Genomic DNA, 24,553 nt, shown 5'->3' with positions numbered 1-24,553 from the left:
CATCCCACCACACTTGCCTGATGCCCTCCTGCTGAACTCTGAGCGCCTCCCCCCCCATTGCCAGACACTTGACTGAGTAAAAAGCCTGGTTATTATACCAAGTGATATAGCAAGGTATATGTATACATACATATAAAGAGAGAGAATATTATGTACATATGAATATCACTTGTACCAAAAATGACAAGATGAATTTGTGCTTTTTTAAAAAAGGTTCAGAATGTCCTCATAGCTGATTTTAGAGACCACATCCAGGACTCCCATGCCAAATGCCATTATGTGTCTAGTGTTTGGAACTATCTGCTCGTCCTGACTTGGAAGCAAGTTTATTTATTCAGCATAAAAGGAAGTATTTGAACTCACTCACAGAGTGTGAGTCTCTGCAACTTTTAAAAGCAGCAAGACCGGACAGACGACTTTGAGGCCTTTGGAGACGACTTTTGAGAGACATATTTCTCTGTTCTGAATACCACCTTGCTACCTTAACTGGACAATTATAGCTATCCAAGAGCTCAGCGTTAAAAAGGACATGCATTTTAGTTAATAAAGATAACATATTTAAATGATAAAAATGAGCCTTTTTCCCCCCTAAAATTCCCGTCTATTGCCTTCTTCATTCGGTTAGTTAGTTTTGAAACACTCTTGTGAAACTAACCATGTAAACAATGTTTTTATGAATATCACAAGATCATCCAGGTGAACAGAACAACTTTCCCCATCCCACTCTGACTACTTTGCCTGGGTTATTTAGACCCAGCTGGCCTTTTGGAATAACAGTTTTGCAAAAAAACGTAATAATAATAGGGCAAGAGCAGAATGGAACTGCAAGCTGCTGTAGGGCACGGCGCCTGGTTTACAGCCTTTCTTTCCAGCCACCTCAACATTTAGCATGGAGTCCCCCATCAAGGAGGTGTCAGAGAAATTGTCAAACATGCAGAGGAATTGAACAGCAGAGAAGTCCAGGTACTGCTTAAGTACAGGATGCATGAGAATTAAAATCAAACAGCAGGCAGGCAGGACAGCTGCCCACAAGCCCAGCTCCAGTGACTCCCGCCCCGGGCAGAGGGCGCAGCCATCCTTCCGCATCTCAGCGAGTCTCATCGGTTGTTTTGAAGCACCTCTCCCAGTGACCCTTCAGGGCACAGTTTCACAGGGTTCCTAACTCATCTTCCTCTAGGTGACTATTTGGCTCTCCTACCCTCAGGTGAAGAAGCTAAATGATTCTCTTAAAGCCCCTCCCGGCTGCTTCTTTTCTTCCAAGCAGGTAATCGTTTTGAACACTTCCCTCTGGAGTCTCCCCTCATCCTTATGGCCTTCCATTAATCATTTAGAAGCTGCGAATGGAGGAAGGACATGGCACAGTAAATTCTGTCAAAGCTCTCTTCTTCTAAGCCAGCGAGTGGAAACCAGCATGGCACTCTGCCCCAGACAGTTTCGTTGAAGCTACCCTCAGCTCAGCACCTCCTCTGACCCTGAGGGTTTTTCTTTTTCTATTCTTAGGCATAACCCGTCATTCCCCCACCTATATTTATACAGCTTGGGTTTTTCCTGATTCCTCTCTTTTGCCCTGGTCCCTAGACTGTGGAGCGATTAGAATGTGTGGATGTCACTTTTGCTCCCTGTTGTGGTTCCTGGAGCTGGAGCTGCTGCTGTGTGAACCGCTGTTACAAGGTTTCCTCCAGCTGAATTCATTCTTACCACATGGTCCTGTCCACAGTGGGCAGCTCCTAAGAAAGACAAAACCATAATTTCGTTTTGTTTCATGAGACTATTTCTAGAGGTTGAACTGGTTGGCTTGTTGGAATGAACGACCTTGCATTGAAAGCATGGAAGTGACTTTCCAAGAGGCTCCAAGGTGCTTTTTCCTTCTCAGAAATGTCACGCTTGACTCTCTCTCTGAATTCCAACCAATATTTTATATAATTCTGCTATGCTGGTGTTCTGTTCTTTTCTGGGTAGGAGATATTGCAATGCAAGTACTTGTTAATTTTCTGCTGCATCCAGACGCTGTTTGAATGTATGGTCATTCACCAAATATGGGATATTACTGAACTTCTCCTTCACAATGGCGCTCATTGGCATCAAAGACCCAGGGACAGGCAAGAAATTGATTTTAGGACCCCAATTTGAGGGAGGCAAGTGATAGAGAATGCACTGAGAAGTTGATTTTGGAAAGAATTGAGATTGAAGTTATTCATTTATTTGACAAACATTTATTGGGTTCCTACTGTATACAAGGCACTCGATGTACAAGCAACGAGCAAAACTGGAGAGCTGTTAAAGCAGAACAACAGATGATTTATTAAGAGCACCAAGTCGTGGAGACCCAAGAACTCTTTGAGGAAGAAATGAAAATTACCTGGAAATAGTAATTTTATATATTGGCTCTTCCCTTTCCTTTTCATTAAAAAAAAATGTCCTAACGTAGGTTTCTTTCCATTACTGAAAGAAATTGACAATGACATAAAGAGATGGAAAGAGATTCCATGCACGTGGATTGGAAGAATAAACATAGTTAAAATGTCCATAATACCCAAAGCAACCTACAGATTCAATGCAACCCCAATGAGAATCCCAATGACATTCTTCATGGAAATAGAACAAAGAATCCCAAAATTCATTTGGGACAACCAAAGACCCTAAGTTGCTAAGGCAATCTTGAGAAAAAAGAACAAAGCTGGAGGCATCACAATCCCTGACTTCAAAATGTACTACAAAGCCATAGTGACCAAAACAGTGTGGTGCTGGTACAAAAAGAGGCACACAGATCAATGGAACAGAACTGAAAGCCCAGAAATAAAACTGCACATCTATGGACAGCTAATCTTCGACAAAGGTGCCAAGAACATAGGATGGAGAAAAGATAGTCTCTTCAATAAATGGTGTTGGGAAAACTGGACAGCCACATGCAAAAAAATGAAAGTAGACCATTATCTCACACCATCCACAAAAATAAACTCAAAATGGATCAAAGACTTGAAGATAAGTCCTGAAACCATAAAACTCCTGGAAGACAATATAGGTAGTATACTCTTTGACATGGAACTTAAAAGGATCTTTTTGAATACCATGTCTTCTTAGACAAGGGAAATAAAAGAAAGAATAAACAAGTGGGAATTCATCAGACTAAAGAGCTTCCGCAAGGCAAAAGAAACCAGGACCAAAACAAAGAGACAACCCACAAATTGGGAGAAAATACTTGCAAATCATATATCTGACAAGGGGTTAATCTCCATAATATATAAGGAACTCACACAACTGAACAATAAAAAAACAAACAGCCTGATCAAAAAATGGGCAGAGGAGATGAACAGACATTTTTCCAAAGAAGATATACAGGTGGTCAATAAACACATGAAAAGATGTTCAACATCACTCATCATCAGGGAAATGTAAGTCAAAACTACACTAAGATACTACCTTATGCCTGTTAAAATGGCTATAATCACTAAGACTAAAAACAACAAATGTTGGAGAGGGTGTGGAGAGAAGGGAACACTCACACACTGCTAGTGGGAATGCGAACTGGTGCAGCCACTATGGAAGACAGCATGGAGATTCCTCAAAAAACTAAAAATAAAATACCGTATGACCCAACTATCCCACTACTGGGTATCTACCCAAACAACTTGAAATCAACAATCCAAATAACATATGCACCCCTATGTTCATTGCAGCACTGTTCACAATAGCCGAGACATGGAAACAATCCAAGTGCACATAGAATGATGATTGGATAAAGAAGATGTAGTATATATATATATATATATATATATATATATATACACACAATGGAATACTACTCAGCCACAAAAAAAAGACAAATTCATCCCATCTCCAACAACTTGGAAGGACCTGGAGGGAATCATGCTAAGCGAAATAAGCCAGACTGAGACAGACAAACACCAGATGATTTCACTCATATGTGGAATGTGAACAAACACATGGACAAAGAAAACAGTTCAGTGGTTACCAGGGGAAGGGGGGTGGGGGGTGGGCACAAGGGGTGCAGGGGCGCACTTATGTGGTGACAGACAAGAAATAATGTACAACTGAAATCTCACATTGATGTAAACTATTATGAACTCAATAAAAAAAAAAAATAGGTCTCTTTCATCAGAGGCAAGATTACAGAGAAGGAGGAGCCAGAAGTATGACCTTGTCCCTGTGTGGCTCTCGGCCACCAGATCCTGGGAAATTTTTAGGGACTGAGCAACTTAATCAGGAGAAGTCAACATGAGTGGAATTCTAAAACCAAATTCTTGAGGCCAAGCAGTATCAAATGGATCAAGACCCTGACATAGAGTGGATACCCAGTGTCAGCTGAATTCTGCTGAAAATTATACTATCACAGAGAAGTAATAACTTAAGTAGAGGAACTAGAAAATAATTCTAATAATGGAAAAGCCATTTAAGATTTTAAAGTATTATTTGTAAATTTGTTTGTTTACAAACAAATTAGTGGGAAAATCAGAGATAAAATCAAAATGAGTTCAGATCTTCTGGCCATTGGAGGTTTGGAATCCTAGGTACATCTCTGGTGATCTTGAAAAGGAATTGCATGTGAATTGGGGCCAGATTTTCAGAAGTTTGGTCAAAGATTTTGTTGCTTATTGAAAGGGACTTCCTAACCCAATAGCTGAATCCTCTCTATAGCATTTCCAGCTATAAGCTTGCTTTCCTTTTTAAAAGAGCACCTCATGTAATTTCAACGAAGCATTGAAGTTATACTGATTAACATATTTTCTGAGACGATATAAACTCAGACATTCAGAAGAGTTTAATTCACCACATCTTAAAGGACACTCAAAGTTAACATTATAGTTTGCAAAAGATAAATTCCTAACTCTGTTGTATTTTGTTTAACTTTACCTTCTGGAGTGTCCTCAATCCTCTCAAGAGATTGTAGAATTCACTTGCAAAATGAGAATGATTTAAATTCATTTTAAAATAATTTAAACAAACACTACTAGACAGCACGTAGCACTTGGAGTGGGAAGCAGGGCTGAGGGTTTTGTGAAATCCAACAATAACCTTCAAGGGTGTAAAATGACAGAACATTAAGCAGAGATTATCTGGTGACCGTGGCGCCTCCCCTCCCGGGTGGGCCTTGTGGCTGACCCGCCGAGGCTCTGCCTTTCCCTTGAGTAACGCCATCCTTACTCTGCACGTGTGGTCTTTGTTCATAGTAAACTCTCACAAAGTATGTGACCTGGTAAAATAACCACTCTGACACTCCAACATGCTTAGAATACACAAATTTTAGGAAAATGAAAACCAGCACCTATGGGCTGAATGTGACGTGCCCCCCACCCCCCAATTCCTATGTTGAAGCTATAATCCCCAGTGTGATGGTACTGGGAGGCAGGGCCTTTGGGAGGTGACTAGGTCATGAGGGTGGGGTCCTCTTGATGGTGTTAATGTCCCTATAAAAAGAAAGAGGCACATCTCTCTTTCCCTGCAGGCATGTACCAAGGAAGGGCCATGTGAAGACTAGGTTAATTCATAGATCTTGGAACCTACAAAATGGAGGCCGCCCAGTGGCCCAGCCCATATCACAGATCCAAACCTAAATCGGCCTGCACTCACAGGAAACACAATTTACACCAGTCACAATCCTCCAGCTCAGCTTTAGCTAGCTCACCTGACCCTAGAAAATAGGACCTGCTGGCCTTATGAGGACCCCCAAACCCCTAGCCAATCATGCTCTCTTTCCACGTTGCCTCTTCTCTACGAAATGCTATCTCCTCCAAAATCCCGCGGGAAGAGTGCTCCCCCGCTTGTGAGGCTCTGTGCTGCCCCCCATCAGTGGATTGTTTTCCCTTGAATAAAGGACATCAAACTCATTACTAAATTCTTTTAGTTTTGTCATTTGACAAGATGTCTGCAAACCAGGAAGAGGGCTCTCCTTAGGGACCGAAATCAGCTGGCACCCTGATCTTGGACTTCCCAGCCTCCAGAGCTGTGAGAAATAAATGTCTGTTGTTTAAGGCCCCAGTCTATGGTGTTCTGTTATAGCCACCCGAGCTGACCGGGACAGAAGCCCTCAAAAACCAGCAGGCTTTACTGACCTGGCTTAGAAACCGTAGCGATCAAACGATGACCTTTGTGTGTAGCAGGCAGACCCTATTTGTTGATGTCATCTCTTGCCAAGACCCAAATAGATCTCTTACTATGATTGTCAAATCTTTATTGAGCACCTACTGAATGCTGGACAAAATTCAAATTCCAACTCCGGGAAAGCTCTCAAGTTTTACACTGTCAAAGTCTCTAGGGGGAAAATCCTAGTTTGGAATTCCACACACGGAAGATGAGCGGGCTTTCAACAGCTGTAACTTCCCACACTGCTGTCTTAGGCCCTCTGGGGTCATTTCTTTTGTGTACTATTTGGGAAGTAAAGGCGAAATCTGGGTACACCGAGTGCTAACCATTTTTTTTTAATCAAGAGGACAATAGAAACATAAATAGCAACTAAGGTAGTATTTGCTAAATTCTCAAAGGAGGCTACCAATAAAAGTACTGGATACAGGAATTCAGAGGGGGAAATAATCAAGCTAAGTTGCAGGAAGGAGAAAAACCCCAATAGGAATGGCCATTGGAACAGCCCATGCGTAGGACCATAAGAGCTTGAACCTGAGCGGTAGTGGTGATGGTGAGAGCAAAGAAGAAAGAAGAGACATCATCAAATGAGAGAGATTCACAAAGGACCACTAGTCTTGGTGCCTGGAAGCTAAGGAACGATCCTGGAGGAATACAAAAAGATGGAGGTTTTGAATCTAAGTGACTGAAAATGTGTGTATTAACAGGGGATGGCAATCAGAGGACAGATCCATTGGTAGATGGGGGTGACGTGGAATTGGTTGATTCTGATGTTTTGTCTGTTGAGTTGGAGGTGACAGTTGTATTTATAGTATGACAAAAGGCAGGCACTGTGGTATCTGCCTTCCTTGCTGTGGTTCACTCTTAGCTTTGGTTCACTCTTAGCTTTTGCACTTGGCCTCGGGCTGACCAGATCCAGATGTGAAGTTAACTCTTAACAAGCTGAGCTTTAGCAGCTGGTTACCCACTCCACCCCACCCCCTCCTCACTAAAAAGAAAGAGAGAGAGGCTTTAAAATGAAGGGGGGCCCACCAAAATGTTTAAGCAGTACTTTGTGAAAGTGGCAATCTCTGCTTAGGCAGCAGACAAATCCTATGGTCAGCCCTCCGACCACTCATTAAAGGGAAGAGCTAGCTCTCGTTGAGTTTTAACTGAGGACCAGGAGTCGTGAACTAGTTCCCAAATGGAAAAGCCAGTCCAGCAGTCCCTTGGGGCAGCTGAGTTTGGACATGGAAGCTACAACCCCTTCATCAGATAATAAGCACCTTCCTGGAAAGATACATATGTTTGCATATTCAAATTGCCACCATCAATATGTTTATCTCAATGAGGCTTTGTTTTGAAATAATATAGATTTGCCTTGATCAAGAAAATTAAATGCATCTGAACTTAAAAAACTGGTAAACCAACAAACTAAGACATTATTTCCATTTGCCTATACTAACAGAATACATGTTTCTTCTTAAAAAATATTTTGAAAAACATTCCAAACATAAAGAGAGATACAGAGGGTAGAATATTAAATATTTATGTATGTACCACCTGGATACAACAAATGCCATATTGGCTTCAGTTTTTTAAAAGGAAATTAAATGTTGTCGATATATTTGATGTTCCTGGTCTACCTTGTCAGCTTTCATTCCCTTCTCTAGCTGCTCAGAGGTTATTCCTATTCGATCTGGGACATTCTTCCTGGGCATGTTTTTCATACTTTTAGTACAAGCACATGTCCCTGTATGTATTATGTAATATTATCTGTGTGTTTGTAATTGCACATGAATGGCATCACACTGTATTTATTTATCAATCTCTATCATATTTTTCTATATCACAGTGTATGTATTCTGCCACTAAATGCCATTTAGGTTGCTTGCAGTTTTTCTCTGGAATGATCATCTTTGTGCTTGTTTCCCTGAATGTGGGAGCTGCTTTAGAGGATCTTAGTAGGTGTGGAATTGCTGGATTTCAGGAAATGTACATCTTTACCTTAACTAGAGATGGCCAGCTTATTTCTCAAAATGATTGCTCAAAGTACACTCCTCCTCCCACTGTAGGAGAGCTCCTAATTCGCCATACTTGATAGACTTTTTAATTTTTGTCAACCTAATGGGTATTTTAATTTTCATTCCCTGATACTGAAGCCTCTTTCAAAATATCCACGCTCTCCTAGGTCATCGAGAAGTTTGCGTCTCATCAACCGACTCAGACACAGTGTTCCAGAAGGGAGGTATGAGAGTCAGGCAGAGAAAATTAAAGTTAGAACTAAGAGCTACTGCCAAAGATAGGTCAATCCGAGATTAAGATAAAGCATACTTGAAGTTAGAAGGGAAAGCTCGGATGATTTTGATAAATTGATTCAGAACAACTTTGCTGGTATGTGGCAGAGCTCTTTCCTGAGCACCTTTCAGATCATATCTCATTAATACATACCAGACCAACAGGGAACTCCAGGGGATTATCAGTCAAACTACAACCAGAGCTGGTGTCTGGACACAGACTAGACCCAGGTCCCTAGTTCTTTGTGATGGAAAATGGATGATGGTGACTTGGGGACATTTGTAGTAGGTCCTTTAGCATTCACCTGGGGAAAGGGAACATGCATTTAGCAGAAGGTGAACATGTTGACGTTTGTAGTTCAATTTGTTAGTCAAAAGAACAGGAGAGGGGCTTCCGTGCTGGGGGAAAAGTTTGGACTCAGGTAAACCCAGTGCTGCCCTTTACCAGCTATGATACTCTCTGGGTCTATTTCCTCATTGTGAAATAGGATAAGGATATCTTTCTCACAGAGTTGGTATAGGATCGAAAGTAACAACTCTTCCTAGTATAGTGCCTGGTACACATCAGTATTTAGTAAACTCATCAGTATTTAATAAATTTAGTATGTAGCAGTAGCTACTACATTCCAGGCATTGCTGGAGGTCCTGGGCACACAGCGGTGAAGAATTAGATCAAGAAGCTCACGTTCTAGAGGCAGGAGACAAACAGTAAACAAATAACCCACTATATGGTGTGTCAGATGATACATGCAATGGAGGACATTAATGCCGGGTAAAGGGGATAAAAAGTAAAGGTGGCCACCTAGAACCAATGCTTCTCCTCCTCCTGCTCATCTCCAGGGTACCCTGGGGATCATCTTTGGAGTCACTTGAGTTCTAACTTTCTTAAACTGTGAAATGGGAAAAATTATAAGGGAATGGCGTATGGTTTTATTTATTTATTTGCTCGAATTAAAGTTTAGACAGACTTTCCAAACTTTGATTTGTTTAGAACGTTAACTTCAAAGCAGAGATAAACAGGCCAATTTACATTGACAAAATATTTGAAAGTTGTCCAAAATCACAAGCTTTTAGTGAAGTGAAAAAGGACTTCATTGAAAAAAAATATATACGTAGATATACAAACTAAAATGCGTGCAGTGGAAAAAGCAATGGGCAGAGACTCTCAGGAGGTCTGGAATGTGGTTGAGGCTCTCTTCTTCCTTAGCCATGGAAATCCCGCAGCCTCTCTCTGCCTCTCTGTTTCCTGGTCTGGGAAAGGATGCTAAGAGGCCATCAGTTCTACACTTCTCTCCCCTGATGCTGCTACTCCCACTTTTGTTTTTGAGAATGGCAACACTGTTGCATTTATTTCTCTTTTGATTCTTTTTCTTTTAATCTGATGTTGGACATAGCAATTTCCTTTTTAGATCTACATGTCTCCTTTGCAGTAAAGCGCCGTTCCTGCTCCTGCTCAGCATCTATCTTTTTCTGGGACACAGTTAAAAATTTTAACTAACCCAAGGGCTCCCAGGACTTTGAAAAAGCCTTGAGTAATTTCTTTCCTGCCATTTTTTCCTGCTTCACTTCAGTGACGCTTTGAAAGCACATTGGTCCCTATTCTGGTAAATATGTTAAAACGATCGATAACATGGTATTATTGGAAAACTACCAAATCATTTCAAAGGTGAATGAAATGTTAAACTTTTGTGCCAAGTTTTACTCAAACATGCATTTTTATCCTGTTTGATGCTGTTAAATCAAATAAATAATGTTATTGTTATAAAAACAAAGTGGCATTTTTTTCAAACACCTTTATGCTCATTTCAACTTACCAAAAGAAGAGAGATGAGTAAACAAAAATTTTTGAAGAATATTGCTTTAAAAATTGTTTTACCACGTCTCGTAGTTTTCAATGTCATCTTTTGTTTTACATTAAAGAAAAAAATTTTCTTGCTTTATTAAAAAAACATTTTTCCCTAGCAGTCTCAGTTTTGTTTTTAATATTCTTGCAAGCATAGTCATATGGCGATGTGAGTTGGCACATTGCCTCGTATTTATTTGAATCGCTCTTCAATCTCAAACCCTAAGAGAAAATAGCCCAGGATTCTGCAGACAAGTTTCTTTTCTGAGATTCTGCCGAGACGTGATCTGGGAGATAGTACTGTTGTTACACGGTGAATGCAGACTGAAATCTCAAAGATTAGTTTCAGCACTTGCTAAAAATCAGGAGCATTTGCCTTTAGAATTTCCTCTTGCATTAAATTCTTCATAGAAACATTAGCCACGACAAAGCCTTGAACTTCCCCGGAGCCCTCAGAGAAGAACTGACCAGCTTGAAGGTGAATTTAGACCTACTCTCCTGCAGATCACCTATTTATGCTTAACCTTCATTTGCTACCAGTAGCAGATATTTACTCAATCTACTCATTACTATCTGGGATATCTATCTAAGTGTTGATGGCACCAACTTATTTTTCTTAAAACTCCCCTTTTTCACTCTTGCTGGTGTCAGCCTCGTTACTCTCTTTGCTCTCCCTTCACCCTCTGCCATAGCCCCTTCCCCAGTTGTTAGCACCTCCAGGTTGCCCCGCTCTAATCTGTCTTCTAACCTGCTGCAAGATTCACCCTCCCTAAACGGCCTTGCATCACACATCTCCCATTCCCCAAACCTAGAAGAGCTCTCCAAAGCTCCTGGGATACTGTCCTCTTAGCCTGATGGTCAGTGTGCTCCTTGTTAGCAATGCAAATCTATGGGCCCCAGTCCAGACTTTCAGGAGTGAACATTCTCCGTCCACCTCTTACCAATTTTTCAAGGTCCACCTCAAACCGTACTTTCAAATCCTATTGCCTTCCTTCATCATTCTAGTTTACAGTAATGTTTTTCTACCTCTAAATACATAGACTACCCACTTATTTGGGCCCTATATCATACACTTACACTGAAAATTGATACGTGCAAGTAAGGGCTTCATTGTTAGTACTTACCCCATGGAATCATAGAGATGGAATGAACCAGTTCAGCATGTCCTGAAACACATTTCCTCGAACATGTCCTCCTCTGTGAACACTGACTGCTGGGGTGCTGTGCCTCAAAATGGGGCCGTTTCACCTTTGAATTGCTCCTACAGTTAGAAGCATCTGCTTTTTAAGGAAGAAAAACCCCACTCATTCTATTCCAACCAAGTGAGAATCTAACGCCTCCAGAAAAAAACATTAAAAATTGGAGGATTGGGGAGAGAATCCTCTTGCTCTGCTGTCTGATGAAGCGTTCCCTAAGTTGGGCTGAAACCCCTTGTGCCGGCTTCCGACCAGAACCGCATACTGTAGGCCTGGTCTGCTGATCTGCAGGGCCAGCATCACCCGGCAGCTTGTTAGAAATGCAAATTCATGGGCCCCAGCCCAGACCCACTCGACTGGAAACTCCGAGGGTGGGGTCCAAGCATCTGAGTTTCAGCAAGTTTGAGGAGGACTGACTGCATCGCCCCTACGAGATGGAAAACAGCTGGCCACTCTCTGTATCTTTGCATACTTAAAAATGGTGTCACATGCCACCTTTTCTTCAATTAAATAATCTCTTACAACCCTACCCGAGTTATTTTATTTTGCCGGTCATCTGGTCCCCCACACTCTCCACGTTTGACAAGGAGGAGAGGGCACAGATACAGAGGAGTCTCGCCTTCCTCCAGATCCTCTCACTCTGAGGCACAAAGAGAAAAACAGCTTCAGGTGACCGCATGAAAACCCGCCTTTTAAAACAGCCACATGCAGTTTAATTTCCTCAAAAGCTTAGCCAGAAAAGGTTTTTGTGGTGTGCGACCCCAGCTGGACTGGGCGATAGTTCAGTAGGGGAAGGGGGAGGGGGAGGGGGCCGACCTGGGGTGGAGCCCAGGACTCGCGGTTGTTTGGAGAGGCTGCTAGGGTGGCGTTAGATTTTGCTTCTCCTGCAAACATACGCACACTCTCAATTTCTTGTCACGAAAGGGGAACCGTGCATTTTGTAGACAAAGAGTCACAGAAGCAACTTTCGAATGAAAAAAAAGCAAAAAGAGTCAACGTGCAATCTCCCCAGAGGAAAAGGAACCGCGCTGTTTGTCCTTCTGTAACTGAGCAACACCCCGGCGACGGGGGCTGCCTGTGTCTTCTGCGGTTTCTCTTGCTCTTCTCCGCGGAGGTTCACTTCCACCCTCTAAGCGCTCCAGAAGTGAGAAAGCGGGCGGGGCAGCCGCCGCCCCGAGGCCAGCTGTGCGCGGGCCCAGCTGCAGGGGATCCCGGCCCAGCGCCCCGCTCAGCCCCTTCCTCCCCGCGGCCCGGGCGGGGCGGGTCCACGCGGCCCGGGCGCTGCGCCCCGCGCGCGGCAGGGGGCGCTGCGCCGGCGCGCGCTCCTCCCGCGGAGAATAACGGGGCCGGGCTGGAGGAGAAAGGAGACCTGCCCGGGAGGCGGCGGCGGCCGGGAGGGCGAGGGCGGAGAGTTCACTTTGCTCGGTGTCAGCGCGCGGCGGCTGCAGCGGGCGCCGACGAGGGAGCACCGAGGGAGCGGGTCGCCCGTCACAGGGCGGCCAGGGAAGGGCAGCGAGAGGCCGGATACGAGCGCGCCGGTGGGGCGCGGAGCCGGCGAGCCTGGCCAGCGAGGGGAGCCGCGGGGGGCGCGCTCCGGGCGGGCCCCCGGAGCCGCGCAGGATGCCCCACGAGGAGCTGCCGTCCCTGCAGAGACCCCGCTATGGCTGTAAGTGCGCGGGGCTCCCGCCGGCCTTGGGGAGCCCCCTCCCCAAGGACCGCGTCGGAGAAGCCGAGGGCTCGGGCGCGCGCCGCGGAGGGACAGGAGGGCTGCGGCTGTGCGGCTGGCGGAGTTGGGGGCCGGAGGTGCGACACGTAGTGAACGGCGTCCTCCCGCTGTCCCCACCGATCCCCGTTCCCCAGCCGGCACCCCAGCCCTCGAGCCGCAAACCCCACCGGGGCGCGGGGCGGCGCTGGGTCTGCGCTCTGGGACAGACCCAGGTGGGGGTTTAGGGGTATCAGGTGAAGACCCGCCAAACTGCGGGCCGCTGCCAGCTCGCGCCAGGGGGTGGCGTAAGGGACCGGATTCTTCCAACTCAGAAGGGGAGCAAAGTTTGCTTGCTGCGGCTACAGGTGGGCACCGCAAGCAGTGTGGCTGCGAGCTCTGCTAGCGGCACAGTCGGCCTTCCTGGAGGGGCCGGCGCCCCCTCCTACCCCGCTCCCGCGGACTTCATCTGAGCCGAAGGAGCCAGTTTGGGCCGCACAGGTGTAAGTGCTTTCCTGCTGCTGCCAAAGGGGCACCTCGGGCCCCAGCCCGTCCCCTCCCCGCTCCCCCCTGACCGGGCAGGACTGTGCCGCGCGCGGAGCGCTGGGCCCCGCGGGGAGAGGACGCGGCGCCGGGCTCCCGGGATCCGGTCGGAGCCCGCGTGACTTGAAGGAGATGGTGTCGATTACCCAGCCCGGGGCTGCCCTCGGGGAGAAATTGCTTTGGCGGATCGTGAGTGGATGGAACCAGATTAGCACCGACCACGTGGCTTCATGTGCAGAGTTCAGAGTCTTTACTAAACATGTGCCAGGAAGTATTTCCTTTAAAACAAACAGAAAGTTGGCTTGCTCTCTCTCTCCAGGGGTGGCCCTGTCAGTGAACCCATGGCTAAGGGCCACAGGTTAACCTTTCTCCCAGGCTGGCCTTGGTGGCAGAGGTACCAGGTTTGGGTTAAGGTGGTGGTACCCCCTGCGGGGTGGTTTGTGTGGTTCTGACTGGTTGAGAGGGCCACACACTTGCCTAATCCAAAAAGGGGAGTGGTCATCTTGTATAAATTCACCCTCCCCTTTCTGCCGCCAGGCTGGGAATGGAGTGTCAGAGGTGGGAGGTTAGTTTTCCTCATGAGACCCTTTTGGTGTCAGTGAGGAGGAGGCTGAGGAGTGAGCCCAGCCTCTGTCCTCCTGGGAGACACATTCAGCAGTTCACCAGCACCCGGCTCTTAGTTTGCCCTTTGGTAAACCAGACAGACAGCAGAGCTCCTGGGGTTCAAGGAGGCACACTGCTCATCCAGAGCGTGTGGTGTCAGCCTCGGGTTAGTGCAAGTCGCTTATGCGACAAGCTCCCAGAACATATGGTAGTTTTGCTGTGTCAAATTATAAGATGACCACAAAGTCTGGAAACAAGACGAATACACATAAAAAATGGTTTTTGATGTCACGTAAAAACTATGATCCATTGTGCGTGTTGTCCTCCCTAGTTCAGCGTGCCGTGCACACTTGCAGGGAATGGGGTGCATCGGTAGGGCATTTCCATCAGTCTCTGCGTGCGCGTCTGTGCTGTCGCCTGATGTCTTTGAATATTCCTGTGGTTTTAGCACCCTCCAGAAGCTGTGGTGAAGGAGGTTCAGGTCTCGCAAGTGTGAAGAGCACTCCCCACGGCACTTTCTTTGGACGTCGTTGTCCAGCTTTTCTCCAGTCTGGTGTGACGGCGTGGTGTGCCACCTTGTTGGAATCGCTCCTATTTACCTTGCCCCCGCCTAGCGAGTGCTGGTATTCTTTGGTCACTTGACATAGTAAAAAATGGAAAATATTTGCCGGTTTCCAGACTTTATGGTCACCTTGAAGTTTTAAGGCTTTAATACAAATTAAAATTGAACATTTCTGTAATTTTGATAACAGGTTCATGAATGTTTATTTTTAAACAGTTTACTTTACAAATGAAATCTAGTGGAATATGCCTTAGTGTTAATAGGTACTATCTAACTCTGACTATTCATGCGAAAGGGGATGACATGGTGTGTTAGAATATATAATTTCTAGTGGTTGGCTTCCTGGGCCTTCTGTCACCACAAGGTTGAAAGCGGTGCTGTGGGCTCCTCACGGGAAGGCCAGCGAGGATTGCGCAGCGTCGTCCTTGCTCTCTTGCATTACCAGGCTGGGCTTTTTCTCGTTTGTTTTTTGCTAAGTACAGGCTCAATAAAACCTCGAACTATACCAAACAGGCTTTATCCCCGATATATACAAAGAAACAAAGCCCTATACGTTGTTGTAACTTCAGTTCCCGCCCGTACATTCTGAGTAAAAGGTATTTGAGAGTGGGCTTTAAAAACAAATTTTGGTAGTTTCAAGTAAGCTGTTACACTTGTTTTAGGTCTAGTCTTCTGTTCTGCCATCTCTCCTCCCCTTGAAATGTCATTTAATTCAGTAATTCTTGTAAATTAGCTCAGGGCTGGTATGGTCTCTCTCCTCTCCACCAGGCTGATGTCTGTAAGATACCACCTAGTAAGTTGTCCTGGAAACATTTCTCAATGGGTTCTCCATGAAGGCTCCCTTCTCAGATTTCTGACATGGGAGGTTACTGAAGTTGTCCTGATTTGCACACTGGAACGCTGAGTTAAAACTAAATAGACCACTTTCTGTTTAATCCCTGCTTCTTCCGTATTGGCCACATCCTCCGGCAACTTGTGAAGTTGTTTTGTGCGGTATTACTACAGAACAAAGCTGAATTATCAGCTCACTAGTGCAGTTCTGCAGGGAAGAAGTGCAGAAAGGCAAAGGTGGAAGGCTTTTTATATTAATTCAGCCATAACCAGAATATTAGATAATATTGTAACCAGAATGTGTTTCTACACTCAAACCAAATTTAAACGACACTATGGTTAAGTATGATTTGCAAATAACTTTTGTGCCATTGTGATGAACCGTGATGCATTTGCCAAAGTAATTCTGAGAGCACGTCGCCACCGTGATCTGTCAAAAGTTTTGTTCCGGTTACTTGAGAGTTGAAAAGATCTGTAATGGCACAGAAGGGGCTTTGTGACTCGGCTTAGATGATTTCCCTCGTCACCAACAATATAGCCACCATTTAATCGCCCGCTGTGGGTCGGTGATCGGCTTGTGTGTGGCAAGAACTGTGGTTTTCTATTCTCTGGAAAACTTCCTTCATGAGAAACATTGTAAAAGCAATAGTGATCAATGTTTGACTCTTTGCTTCTTTTAAAAAAGTACAACGTAAGCCCAGAGGACGTGTGGATGTGTGGGTTGTGGGGGGAAGTTCTGGCCAATGCTGTGAGCTTTTGAATGATGCTCTTGTCTGAATGGTGAGATTTCTAAATCACCTGGTAACTGGAGTATTGGGGTGGGCAATATAACTAAACCTCTGATCCCTTTCCCAGTACCAATCCGAGATGAAGGGCTTTAAGTTGTCAATTAAACTCAGGTGCGTAGAGCAGGATTGACTACAGCCATGTGCAGCGGCGTGCCTCTAACGTCTACCGGTGCCTTCGTCCGAGCCTCAGGAGGTTCAAGACATACAGTGTCGTCATGTGATGCTGTCGTTAGTAGACAAAAGTCAAGGCGCTCCTTCATGTGCTAATGTTCTGGTTGAGCTTTTCAAAAGGATCTTTAAGGTCAACAGCTAAAGTGTTATGTTAGTCTGCTTTTAACTTTAATTACACATGTTGTTAGCCAAAATGACTTGTTTGGGAGAGTTTAAGCTCGTAATACGGAGTTTGTTTGAGAATTCAGTGTTATTCAGGGTGTTAGCTAACCTGTTTTTTCTCTAGGGAGCCAGGGCTTTGCTGTTGCCTCTGACCCTCCCACTCCACAAACTTTTACAGCTCATTCAGATCTAACGCACCAAGTTTTCATGGTAACCAAAAGAGAAACAGAGGCCGCTCAGCTTCTGATGTGATGGCCAGGTGAGTCCTCCAGGGTAGGCAGTTCAGCATGGGCTGTGGAATGAAGGTTTGTGAACTGACCAAGAGCTGGGGCTTCCCATGTGCTGTTGTTAACATCTGCTCACCATCACCTTTGAGGGGGCCAGTGGTCTCCCCCTTTCACAGACGTGCTGGAATCCATGGTACTGTCTCAAGGCCACACAGCTAGCTGGTGACAGTGCCAACTTGAAAGCCGGTGCCGTCAGACCCTGGAGCCTCTTCTCCCCCGCAGTTGCCAATTTGCCTCCCCTGACTGAATCGTTGGGGTTTGCCCCTTCTTTCTGTTTCAAATGTTTGTGATGATTTTATCAAACTGTGGAAATCTGCAGCCATTTGGAGAGTGTGCTTTTTAAAAAATAGATGCAGGATATTTTCTAAAGTTCATTTTGTCACCCCCGACCCCCCCAGAAAAAGCATAGAAGATCACATAGGCTTTTTATAGAGTACTTCCAGGCTTCATCAAAGGATTTTACATAAATAGGTAGAGACATCCCATTCTCACTGTGAGGCACTGAAATGAAAGAAAGGCTTTTCCGTAATGTAGTGGCATGCTCCAGTGATTCCAAATAGGGTAATTTGTAAACCACTTTATTACACGTAGTCATCCCTCGTTACCTGCAGAAGATTGCTCCCAGGACCACCCTTGGATCCCCAAATCAGCTGGTGCTCAAGTCCCTGTGGCAGGCCCTGCCTATGCACGGGTTCCATCAACCGTGTATTTTTGATCTGCGGTTGGTTGAATCCGTGGATGCGGAACCTGTGGATCTGGAGGGCTGACCGTACTGGCCATGCCTTGAATCTGGGGTTGATGAGAAGTCAGGCAGAAGCTTGTAAGGGGTGAGTGACCAGTGAGCTGATACATTTTCACGTTACTTTTCTATTTTTCTCCCTTGAAGAGTGGTATCAATGAAATGGCAAAAGCTTTAGAGTTAATAGATGTGGGTTTGAATCCTGACTTAGCCATTGACTGCATGAGCAGCCTTGGGGTTTTCTCCTGTACCTGGAAAGGTGTTGTTTTATATTCCTCTAACGGTGGCTCCTGTGGTTCCTGGCACATAGTGCTAAGCAAATTGTAGTTATTTCAATTAATTGATCACCTAATATGTATAACACACTGTGGATGAAGGAAAAATGACTAAGATGGTTACAGCTTATAGGAGAATCTGGAAGATAAAGAATGATGCTTATACTTCTATTAGTGCACTTGCAAGTTCCATGAAAGTGGAGACATGAGGGTGATGGATTTGATTGGGGCGATGGAAAGGCTTCATGAAGGTTGTGAATTTGAACATGACCTTGAGGAAGGTCAGAGGAAAAGCCAAAAGGCATTCCAGTGCATCTGTTGCATGGGTAGTTGGGTGGGGTTGAAGCTTAGGATGTATGGGTAGATGCTGTGGATGGGGATACATCATGGAATCCTTTACTTGTAGGCAATGGAGGGCAGGTAGAGCTGTCTTGAGGAGAGTGGCTTGATCCGATCTCTCACTGAAGTGTCTTGTTCTTGGAGACACCTTTTCTCTTTTTTGTAACTTTTCGTTGGACGTTCATGGGTGAGTGGCCCGGCGAGGTGGGCAGCGGTGGGAAGCTTGGGTGTGGTGGACCTGCAGGAGCATGGGTGAGCTTTGGGGATGCATGCATTTGGTGCCCCCTCTCTCCGCTGCTCAGAGACCCCTTCACATGCATCCAGGTTTGGGCATTCTTTGTGATGGGCAAGTTTGTCAGATAATTTTGCTCAGGATAGGCCAGAGATTAGTGAAGAATGATTATGCTTATGGGACTGGTGGCATTCAGTGAATACAGAGAGAGGTAGGTAGGCGTGGACTCTCGCCGGAGCCTCACAGATTCCAGTTGCGGAGACCAGCAACTAGCTAAACTCTGCCAGCAGGGGAATTCTCTGAGAACCGGTAAGAAAAAGGGGCAGTTAGAGCAGGTCCAGGACCGTGACAACAGAATTATCTAGGGGGAGAGTTTCTCCCACTTCTTTTTTCCTCATTGTCTCCATTACTTGCGGTAATTTTTACTTCTCAAATTTCACTGGAGATTTAGTGCCCTCAAATGATCAACATCCCAGTTTGTTGAAAAATGGCTCATGCCACATTTCCAGTTCACTAGCAGGTGCACAGATGTAACTAAACTCTAACTGGATGCTCCTTTAATTTTCCCATCATGGATTATGTCTGGCCCTTCTTGCCGAGGTGCCTAAAAGGAGCCCACAGCTGGCTCTCCAGGCAACGCAGTGGTTCTCAAGGAGCGGCGCCCAGACAGCCACCGCAGCAGAGCGTCACCTGAGAACTTGTCAGAAAGGTGAATTTCCGGCCTCACCGGACCTCCTGGATCAGAACTCTGGGGGTGGGTGCAGCAAGGTTTCTAGAAACCTCTAGCTGATTTGGTGCACTGCTCTAGTGCAGGAGGGAAGGCGTTCCTAATATACCGTTGCCCTCTTCCCAGTGCTTCAGGCTTTTGTCAAGTAAGTGAAAACACATGGGCACCTTACCCAGCGTGTGATTTACAGTATTCCTGTGTGTTTGATTTGAGCGCACATGCACCGCATACAGACCCAGGCACTGATTTCTATACGGGTTTGTGTTTATTTTATAGGATTTATTTTGGTATGGCTTTAAGCTTGCTTTTCTCCCTTCTGGGAAACAAATGTGATTTAGAAGATAAAGGCCAAAATCTCCCCTGATGAGGGATTCAGTGAGGTCAGCTCCCCGAGGCTTTCTAGGTGGGGTGGTGCTCCTAGGAGCCATTGGGAAGGCTGAGTGAGCCTTTTTGTGGAAAAGGGAGGCCCAGTCCTGGCCTCTAATTCTTGCAAGGGGTGCCCGGACAGTAATGGTTCAAGGATGCTGTCTTGGTCCATTTTTTTCCTCCAGGACAACTTAGTGTTTTTCATTCATCTCCTTATTCACAATTTTTAGAACATTGAAAAGGATGGCAGAGAGGTTATTTGATAGGAATAAGTGCACCCAGGTCATCCCCACATTGTGGAAAACTACACATCTGGGTATTTTGTTACTGATTAAAGAGAGAGGACATGTCTGTGATTTTTTTGCTTGGGATGCCCAAAGATGATGACTTTTAGTTGTTCTTCTTTCTCTATTACTACTAAATCTCTGAAGGAAGACGTTTTTATATCACTAAAAAAAAAAATTAAGGCAGATTAGTTCCTGATAATTTTGTCTCATCTCATATTTCATTGCCAATATGAATTCAATCTTAAGTAATGATAATGCCGTTCCTTAGTCTCTGTATAGAGAGACTTGACTTGCATGTGATTGAAGCGACGTGTATTTCAACTCCTTAAGTAACGCTTAGGTCAGTCCCTAGCTGGTAGCCTGGCACCTAGAAGATGCTCCATAAACAGGTTTTGCTTAAAGTGTCTGTACTGTACTGCTTGGCTAAAGGAGGAACTTATTTCTTTCATCTGTCGAATTAAAGGTAATCTCAACAGCTTTCAAGTGCCAGGCAGCTATTTACTGTTCAGCTGAGATTTGCTTTCCCTGTCTGTGGAACCTAGGTAAGTTGTTTCAATGTCTCTGTCTCAGTTTCCTAACCTGTAAAATGCAGGGGGGAAAGTGCAGGCTCAGAGGGTTAAATGATTTAATACTTGGAAACACACATATTCACAATGTGCCCGTGAGGAGCCAGCACTCAAATGGTGGGGGGGGGTGGTCACCCTCACCCACCCACTTGCCCGTCTTCCGCCTTCCTGCCCTTTTCTCACTTTACCCAAAAGTAGATTTAAAATCCTGGCCCCGTACTCTCTTGAGAGCATGTACTCATGGGGAAACTCTCAATTTGGATGGGGGTCAAATTAATCCTGTTTATGGAAGTACCATGATCTGTTGCCGACTGTTTCCAAATAAAGTTGGTTGGGGGTTGGTTTTCTGCACTGAGTTTTTTGGGCACCTCAGAGACAATCGTGGAATTGTCACTCTGAAGTTATCAAGCCTCCTGTTGTCTCATTCAGGTGTCCAAAGGTAAGTTGATCGTTGCTGCTGCTGCTGCTGCTGCTTTGAAGCCTGAGAGCTCAGGAGGCTGTTGAGAGGGGAAGCAGCTACTTGAGATAAGTGCTGGTCTTCATGCCGGCTTCAGATTGTGGAGCTTGACTTGCCTACCAGGGTCAGTCACCCTTCTGGTCACCCCAGTGCTGTGGGGTCTAGAAGGGAGATGGGGCATAACTGGAATGTTGGAGCCATTGGAAATTGAGAATCTGGGCTCTTCTTTCAGCTTACTCATCCATTCTGCCTCCCTCCCCTTTCTACCAGGTTTTTTTATTCTGGCGAGTTTCATATAAATGTTTCCTATCAACCACTCTACTCCTCACTTCCCCAAAAAGGGAGCATTGGCATCAGCCAGACTTGGCCGGGTCCCACCTGGGACCCTGGGGAGCTCTGTCACTTCGTGCGTTCTTTGCCTCAGCCCTGGGCTGACCGAACAGGCTTCACAGCCTTGGGCTAAGGGGCTTACCAAGACGTCAGTCACATGGTCAGCCTTGCGGACTGTGAGCTCTCCGTCCACCCACCCCCTGAGCTGTGCTCCCTCCATATGAGATCTAGGCAGGTGGCTTCCCAGAGCCTTGCTCATAGTGAACTCTCAGGAAGTTTTTCCAAGAAACGGTCATTACACAGCTAATACAAGTATGCTCTCGCTTTCATTCTGTATCTGCTAATGAGTTTTATTTTCCAAAGGAAAAAATACTCATTTAAAAAGAATCTATAAAGATACAGTTCTGTCTCCATGAGAACCAAGCCCACATGAGTCCTTTCCTTGCTTTGGAACTGATTCTGGGGACAGTCTCAGAGCTTTCTTCCTCAGGTCCCTAACATAATGCAGCCATGCACTGTATAATGACGTTTTGGTCAATGATGAAATCCCCTCACAATGCATTTCTTGGAATATATCCCTGACGTTAAGTGATGTGTGACTGTGCTGCTGTCAGTTTGAACTGGTTATAATAGTGTAGAGGATTGTGTTCGCGTATTCCTCTTTAATGGGCTCTGGTTGTAACTCTTCACATTGGATTAGGTGAACTCTGAGGAGGGAATGGAACTTAGTGTGCTTCTATGTAGTAGTTTTGAAATCTCTGAAAACCTGTACCTTTGATGTGTTAAACAAGGGAAGATATGTTACCCTGTGTGCTCGTGAATGCCTCTAGAAGGTTATGCAGCATCTTGTAGAGGTTGCCTTTGGGGAGGGAGTCTGAGGGTGAGGGTGCGAATACCATTCGAAATTGTTTTCACCATGTATTAGCTTTCAAAAAAATAAAGCAAATGTGTTTGGAAAATGTTGTACTACATTGACTACTCTGAGAATAACATGGATAAAATAGAACAGCAATAAAATACATGAGGATCAGAACTGTGTCTTTTGGTCGCTGCTCTACCCCAGTGTCTGGAACGTGTCATTCAACATGTCAACAGTGGTTCTTTCTAGGTAATAAGATCATGAGTGAATTTTTAAAAAATCTTTTTTCTCTTCAAATGTTCTACTATAAAAATGTTTTTATTGTCAGGAAAGTTATAAGAGTTACCCTTTGCTGCTCAGGATACAAAGTTCTTGTTAGCTAGAAACTCTGCCTTGAGGAAATTAGAGTCTGAAAAACGGGTCTGTTGTTATTGGAAGGGTTCAGTGGAGATCTAATTTTCCAGGTGTGTGTGTATACATGTGCACATGTGTGTGTGAGAGAGAGACAGAGATTGAAAGACCGAAGTGTCCAGAGATCCAGGACTCTAATTGTAAGCTGTCGTGGTGGGATAGAGATGATGAGAGGATAGATGAGGAACATAAGGATCAGCAAGGGAAAGTTAGCAATGTGCGGCACTGGGTATGACTTCTCTGAGCTTCTGTCTATATCCGAAAATGGGTTTATGTTTACCTTGAGGGATGTGAGGTCTGGGAGATCACTCTAAAAACTGTAATTTTTTATATGTGTGGTCTTGGGGGGAGGGGTAATTTTGCCAATTACGTGAGTCACCCTTGGTATAGTCTTATTAGTATTGAAAAGTGTTTTTGACTTAATCATCCACCTCAAAGGCAGTGCCACTCTAGTTTTGTGACATAGGCTGTTTTTGGACCCATGTTTGAAGTGAAACTGTCTTCTTCCCCCCCAGCTTGAAAGGCAAAATTTTGGCTTTTGGTAGCAATATCTTTGAGATGTAAATTTTCTGAATCCTAATATATATTCTTGGCCAGATCCTACCTTTTCCATCTGAGTATTTCTCTTACTAAGAAGTGTAAATACTGGAAACACAAGTGTATAGTAGGGTCCTCAAAACCGAAGAGACATTTCAAGAGTAGTGTCTTTGAGACAGATGCTCTCAAAATGAAAAGTGTTTCCTAAAGGGAGACTCCTTTGTGAGACGGGGGGATCTTTGGTCTCTGCAGTGAGGGATGCAGCTGGGGAGGGCAATTCTGTCTCCCAGGCTGTTGACAGAGCTCATTTCTTTACAAAGTTGACATGTTGTGGCTTATTCTTAAGTAAATGAGGGGTGGAAGGCAGGGCAGCTGGGATCACTTGGGGCTTGAAAAGATTTCCCAGGGCTGCTGAGTGTCAACAGCAGGCCAGCCTCCTAGCTTCATTGTACGCCTGTGACTATTATCCACGCCATCGTACTGTCACGTCTTGGCTGAGAGCCTTTCTAATTTGTACTTGCCAACCTGGCTGCCCATTAGAATCTCCAGGGGAGCTTCACGAAGAAAACAGCCGTCCCCGGATCTCCTCCCCTAGATGTTCCGTGTCTTTGTTTGGGGGTAGAGCTCTGGCATAGGTGTTTGTGTTTTGTTTTCCTGTCAAAACATTTTGAACCCTCAAAACCTCATGGAACGACACAGTGAACATCCATTCCTTTCACGTAGCTCTACCAACTGTCAACATCTCGCCACACCCTTCTGTCTGCAGACATTGTAACAGCACACCCCTAAATGTTTCAGCACCCATCTCATGTGCCAGCAAGGATATTCCCCTCTACAGCTGTGTCCTCAATGCCACGGTACCACACGTTCAAGCCCCCAGTCCAATTTTAAATCCTACACTAAGATCTCCCCCAACTGAGCTTCATAGGCAGTTTTTGGGATGGGGGGTCCAGTCGAGTTTCTCCCATTACCTTTGGCTGTTATGGCCCCTCGGTCTTCTCCGGGCTGGAACATCTCTCCCACCTCCCCATCAGTTCAGTGACACTGAATCCCCTGAGGAGTCCAGGCCTTTCTGGGCAGGAACGCCTTATGAGTGACGCTATTTCCTCACAGCTCATCACATCAGGGGGCCACCGTGTCCAACCTCCCACTGCTGGTGACGAATAGATATTTTAAAAAATCTCTCTAGGAGATTCCAGGGTGCAGCCATGGTTTGAAATCCATTGAATTAATTAAACCCCTCTGTGTGTTTGTCATAAAATGTACGACATAAAACTTACCATGTTAACCATTTTTAAGTGTACAGTTCTGTGGCGGTAAGTACATTCACATTGTGCAACCATCATCGCCATCCATCTCTAGCAC

At 45.2% G+C, this 24,553-nt stretch overlaps 1 protein-coding gene and 1 long non-coding RNA gene across 3 annotated transcripts in view; one reads left to right on the top strand and one right to left on the bottom strand.

The window, feature by feature from the left end:
• Positions 1–310: 310 nt before the first annotated feature.
• On the bottom strand, positions 311–12,681 carry LOC138917521 (uncharacterized). The gene is made up of 2 exons (XR_011425722.1): positions 11,343–12,681; positions 311–1,727 (listed from the first exon to the last, which is right to left on the bottom strand). It is a non-coding gene; the product is annotated as an uncharacterized lncRNA (long non-coding RNA).
• Positions 12,682–12,746: 65 nt separating this feature from the next.
• The window catches only part of IQGAP2 (IQ motif containing GTPase activating protein 2), a 267,737-nt gene continuing 255,930 nt past the window's right edge, over positions 12,747–24,553 (top strand). Inside the window, exon 1 of one of the 2 annotated variants that reach the window (XM_023618155.2) lies at positions 12,747–13,080. In XM_023618155.2, coding sequence (XP_023473923.2) covers positions 13,035–13,080 — 46 coding nt within the window. In that variant the 5' untranslated portion in view covers positions 12,747–13,034. Of the gene's footprint in view, positions 13,620–24,553 lie in introns of both variants that reach the window. The other variant, XM_070234658.1, reaches the window with a different exon arrangement.

Source organism: Equus caballus, chromosome 14, assembly GCF_041296265.1.
Source record: "Equus caballus isolate H_3958 breed thoroughbred chromosome 14, TB-T2T, whole genome shotgun sequence".
NCBI lineage: Eukaryota > Metazoa > Chordata > Mammalia > Perissodactyla > Equidae > Equus > Equus caballus.
This window is presented reverse-complemented; position numbering and strand designations above follow the sequence as displayed.